The sequence below is a fragment of the Carcharhinus amblyrhynchos genome, chromosome 3 (assembly GCF_965287045.1).
Source record: "Carcharhinus amblyrhynchos chromosome 3, sCarAmb.v2.hapA, whole genome shotgun sequence".
Taxonomy (NCBI): Eukaryota; Metazoa; Chordata; class Chondrichthyes; order Carcharhiniformes; family Carcharhinidae; genus Carcharhinus; species Carcharhinus amblyrhynchos.
The window spans coordinates 108,373,375-108,379,323 of NC_137326.1; the positions used below are offsets into that span (position 1 = coordinate 108,373,375).

A 5,949-nucleotide genomic window follows, 5' to 3' on the forward strand; every position below is an offset into this window, starting at 1 on the left:
ACAGCAACTTCATTGCAGTGCTAATGTGAGCCTTCTTGTGACTTAAACTGAGCTCCCACTTTTCGTAAACCTTATCGGTCTAATACATCTCAAATCTTCTAAAGCCACTTTGTGCAATAGTCGCATCAACGATGGTCCCTTTTCTTCGCTTCTTCTCTGAAGTCAGTGACTCAAGTCGGAATTCCGCAGACAGTGAGTTCTCCGGCAGCCTGTTACTGTGTTTACCCCAGTCCAACGCCGGCACATCCACATCATGACTGTTTGTTTGAACCAGAGGGAGCGGCTGCCGATAAGAGTTCCTGACTGCAGGCGGCAGTGCAGACACAATTCTTGAGCTTGACATCTCATCTTCAGCAGAGCTCATTGGAAAGAGATCAGGACGAAAACGGCTCATCCCGTGCATGGTTTACAGCGATGCAGCGTTTGATTGTTGCTGCTCCGGGCGAACTCAGCTCAACTTGTCCATCTCACTGCTTCTCACTCCCTCGAACCTCGAGCTGTATTTCCCCACTGTTAACCCATTCCCCATTCCTGTGCAACCTGGTATCTGAATGCATGAAAACCACCTCCCCGTTTTAGCCCAGATTAGGACTACAGCAATTTTTTAAAAAAATGACAATTTAAATTCCAATTAATCCTACCCCCATTCAAACATTTCCTCTTGTCTTGGGTCCCGGGCAAGATCTCCGGTTCTATTTAATGGTCGGTGATTTAGATTTAGGGACATAATTAAGAAGGTTTGCAGATAATACAAAACTCTGTATAGTCGATAGTAAGAAAGAAAGCTGTGGAGTGGAGGGTGATATCAAGTAACTGGGGTAGATGGATAGAGCAGTGACAAATGGAACTCAGTTCAGTGAAATGGAAGGTAATGCATTGGGGAGGGAAAATGTCATGTTCACAGTGTTTAAGGGGTTTTAATTGGTTAACTGAGTTCTATCCTCTCTCTCTAAGGGAATATTTCATTGCGATAACTTCCTATAAGTGAGTCGGTGTGGCTCCTCCCCGTTCCAGTGACTGGATGGTTCACTCCAGTCTATATTTACATCTCTCAGCCCGGGACTGTATCAACTTAAACACGAGTCAGTGTCAGCAACATGAGAAGTACAGGAGGGCTGGAGGCAGTGAGCCCAGGGCGAGCCCGGACAGAGACAAGGATGGGGTGGCGGGTGGCGGGGGGCGGCGCAGATTTCCCCAACATTTTAACCGTCTAAAATCTTACCCGTCTCAGCGATGTTACCCTGGAAGAAAAATAAATTTGACTTGATCGAAAAGCAGCAGCCGAAGCAGCTGGGTTACTCGGTGGCTCTGAACTGTAACACCATCACTTCCTTCACCCGTGCCTGTCCAGACGTGGTGACCGAGGGGGCCCTCAACCGGGTGTGCAGCATGTTCAAATCCAGGAGGAAGAAGATCAGGATCACCGGGGAAGACCCCACCTACACCGTCCTGTACCTGGGCAATGCCACCACCATCCAGTCCAAGGGGGAAGGCTGCGCCGAGGTGGCCGTCACCAAAATCTGGTCCAAGAGCGAGCAGGGCAAGAACGGCACCAAGATGAAGCTGACCATCAGCTCGCAGGGGATCCGCATGGTCCATGTGGACGGCAAGGCGAAGAGACCGGGCCACCTCTACCTCCTGCACCGGATCACCTACTGCGTGGCGGAGCCCAGCTCGCCCCGGATCTTCGCCTGGATCTACCGGCACGAACTCAAGCACAAGGCGGTCATGCTGCGCTGCCACGCCGTGCTGGTGTCCAAAGCCGAGAAGGCGAAGGCCATGGCGCTGCTCCTCTACCAGACCTCCAGCAACGCCCTGGCCGAGTTCAAGCGGCTGAAGCGGCGCGACGACGCCCGGCACCAGCAGCAGAGGCTGATCGGCGAGCAGACCATCCCGCTGGTGCCGCTGCGGAAGCTGCTGAACGGCCAGTGCAGCTACAAGCCGCCGGTGGAGAGGAGCCGCAGCGCCCCCAAGCTGGGCTCCATCACCGAGGACCTGCTGGGCGAGGAGGAGGAGGAGAGAGCCGAGCTGGAGCTCAGCCTGGAGTACGAGGACATCCTGGAGGGAGCCGAGCCCTCGGGCAGGAGCCAGCAGCGAGACCTGTCCGAGATCATCACCAACCTGGGGGAGCTCAGCATCGGCAACGACGTCCAGTCGCTGAGGGCTGACCTGAGGGTCACCAGGTTACTGTCCGGGGAGAGTACCAGCAGCGAGTCCTCCTTGGGCAGTGGGGCCAGTGACCAGGAGCCAGTGCCCGCCACCGATGGCACCGAGGAGGGGGACTTGCAAGGGATGGGATAACTCTACCATTGCTTCAGGTTTACTTTGCAATCGGCCTCCCTTCACACCACCGACTGTCGGTGCAGCCACCCCTCCTCCTCCTCCTCCTCCCCAACCCAGAACCTCCCCGTTACACTAACTAGATGCTAAAAGAGGGAGAATAACTGCGAGCAATTTGAGGAACGCACAGAACAGACTTTTAACCACCTCCCGGCTCTCTCATTTATGTCAACTCAATTGGCTCTCTCGATCAATCATTAAGTGAGGGGATTTAATGCGTAAAGGGGAGGTTGCGATTTGTGCGAGGCGTTTTGTTCCCTGTTTACAATGAACTCCCTAAGAGGAGGTGGCGACACTTGTCGCTTGGGACACGCTGACCAGCTCCTCCCCCCCCCCTCCCTTCACTGCAATCGCACCATGGCTGCTATTGACCATTTTAGCATCAATCTCCCTCACCCTTCCGTCCCCTCTCCAACCCCCAACTCAACCCAACACAAGTGCAGCTTTTAAAAAGACGGGAAGCAAAGTTCCACCAGTGTTATACCAGTGCAGTGCTCTGTGGTGTGACTGGCTGACGGGATAGAACTAAATGGGTCGCTGTTATCAAAGGTCCAACCAGGCTTGGATAGAGTCAGTTGCTGACCTTGACTGTACAATTTTATAACGCCAAGCTGTGGCAAATACATCTCTCCAAAGCACCCACACCAGGGAATGTACCATGTGAATCTGATCAACCACACTTCATTTTGAGAACTTCTAAATGTCCTTTGGTGTGAAAACTGCCTCTCTTTTGCTGTTTCTCAAAATCCCATTTTGTGGGGCTACATCCATGGGGCCTGAAGTAGATCCAGCAAGGCAATATCGTGCAGCCATCTGAAGCCTGACTTAGCCCTTGCATATTGAGAGGCCATTATGCTTGTTTAATAATCCTGTTCTGAAATTGGTCAAGAACTGGGCCGAGTTTGAACTGCGGAAGTTCTTCAGTTTTAGCTGAACTATTGTTACATAAGCAACACTCCTTGAAGGGACCCATGTAGGTCGCGAATGTCAAGGCAAGCAAACTTGTTTTCAGTTACCTTAATGAGGAACAGGAGTGTAACTCCTCCACAACAGTACTGGGAGATTCTATCTCATCACTTTGCCCCATCCTTTTCAGCTCCACCCTTGGATCAAATGGAAAGCAGCACCTGACTGTAGAGCTGGCCAAACCTGCTCTGGCCCAGGCTGTTGAGCCATATCATGATGCTCAGTTGTCACTTGCAGATCACTAGTTTTGTGAGTAATGAGATCCAAGGACTAATTACAGGTGAATCTTCTGCTTTCTTCTTGGAGCTTGTGTTACATTCACATTACATGTCCTGTGTCCAGGCGCAAACCAATTTTTCCCCAAAGATTATGTTTGAGCCTTTATAGTAGCTATACCCAGTGTAATGCCGTTTTGTTATTTTCATTTACAATGGTCTTATTTGTTCAAGAAACTCATAACAACAATTCAATTTATTTTCCATCAGTTCTGTTTTTCAAGTTTGTTTCTTTCTTTATTCAGTTCTTCATGTTTAACTTTATTGCCCTTCATAATGGTTTGCTCCTTTTAAAATATTAGTGAGTTTTTTTTCATATTTCCTTGTCTTTCATCTATTTTCCCTTAAGTGCTGATGGAAGAAATTGCTGGCTTGTGTTTTCAAAATCTCAAGCTTCCCTCAGGTACAAACAGAAGTTATACATTAAGAAGCATGTTCTTGCTTTTCTTATTTGGAAACAATTTGTTTTGAGACTACTGGCGAGTCCCAGTAAAGGCTATTTATTTGATTTAAAATGGGAATTCTGAAATATCTTGAACGATATTTGGTGTAAAATGCACTTTTAGTCGACTGAACAAAATGTTTATACACATTAAAGCTTCTTACCCAATCCACCCACATAGATTTGAGAAATCCAGAATAAAGTTTAACATCAAAAGGTAAGCCAAATCATGCCTTTTGAAAGATTACACCTCTGGTACCTTATACAGGCTTTGTATATGAACAATTATAAATCTAAAGCTATGAGATATTCTATATTATAGTATCTCAGTCTAAACATAAGGGTCAGCACTGTGAAAAATAACTACTGCACTGTTAGGAACTTTTGCCATTTAGATTACCGACTCGACAAAATTATTTCGGTGGTCAAAGTTATTGGGTTGAAACACAAATTTATTTTGACAGAGGTACACTATGGCGGTTAGATGAACTTCGGATGAGGCTGAGAGTCACACTGACGCTACTAAAGTATGTAACGCCTCCTTAACAGATTGTTGAGGTAATGTTGACTCTGGGTGATAGTGTAAGATGGCCAAAAATGAATCAGCTTTTAATTGGCTGTAAAATCAATGGAAATCAAAATTTGAAAAGATGTAAGTCAGGGTGCCAATTTGTTATCATCTGTTTTACACTTTCAACTTCATCAGAGTGTGTTAAGATAAGCTGAAACAATATATATTACATTACAATTGACATCAGATTTGATTGGATAAGTTCCCATCAGTGTATAGAATGGATTCATTACATTTGTCATTTCTCATTATGGAATGGATGCAGTTTCTCACATTCAGTTAAATACCCTGGTTATTTGTCTTAAATTAAGTATTTGTTTACAATCCCTTGATGAGTCACAGAATTTATTCTTGCCTGTTACACTCTGTGGTTTGTATATTGCACTGTTGTGATTTCTTAATCAGTGTTTTATTGTTGTAAATAGTTTTGTCATCAGATATAATATCATTTCTTTGCTGTGCAAAAGAAAGATGCAGCAAGTATTGGATGTCCTGACTGTACTGTACATACTAAATGTAAATCTGTACAAGCAAGATAGATGTTATTTTTTAAATATTTGATGAAGAAGTGTCCATAATTTTTTTGTTGGCACAAACTGAAACAATAAAGTCAATGTAAAAGTGGCTTGTACTGTAATTTTAAAGCATAGAATCAGTGTGCACGATTCTATCAAGATGTAAGAATAATAACCTCAGCATGTACCATTCAACTCTAAAGTAAGAATTAGATTTGCAAGCTAAATTTCACAAGCTTACATATGCACCCATGGTTATTTCTTATGGACCTCTTCTAAGCTCAGGGCCCAAAGATCCTTTGATCTTAAAAAAATGTGTACTTAAAACAGCTGGGAATGTTAGCCAAATACAAATGGAAGCGATTTATGCCATCCACATGTTTTTATTAATGATTAGTTTTGGTGTTGATGATATCAGAATCTTTGCCTATCATGAATTTATACAATGTCTGAAAAACATACCCCAGGAATGTGATATTGTGCCTAGCTGAGTGACAAAACTTTACAAAAGGTTTTATTGTACTTGTAAAAATCAATAGCAGTGTTATAGAGATCAATAGGGTGCAAGTTGAACTTGTTTCCTAACACTCCAAGTAGTGATCGATATGTTTTAGTTATTTTAATCTGCATTCAAATAATTTTACATGATACGTTTGATGAAAAGCATGCTTAATTGAAAATCACATCTTCAGCTTTTTGAAATCTTTCAGGCAAAACATGGCTGCTCACATTAACTAGTTAAATGTAGCTTATCGTGACTCAGCCCAGCCTACAGTATGGGCACTTAAAGTATTCTGTCAATTGGATCACCGGTCAAAAGTGGCATCCAGATACACACAG

General features: G+C 44.7%; 1 protein-coding gene across 1 annotated transcript; it reads left to right on the plus strand.

Moving 5' to 3' along the window:
• The first annotated feature begins 1,173 nt into the window (after positions 1–1,173).
• Positions 1,174–5,218, plus strand: fam43a (family with sequence similarity 43 member A). The gene has a single exon (XM_080185670.1). It carries the CDS (start codon positions 1,234–1,236, stop codon positions 2,299–2,301), a length of 1,068 nt encoding a protein of 355 aa, XP_080041796.1. The 5' UTR covers positions 1,174–1,233; the 3' UTR covers positions 2,302–5,218.
• Positions 5,219–5,949: the final 731 nt, after the last annotated feature.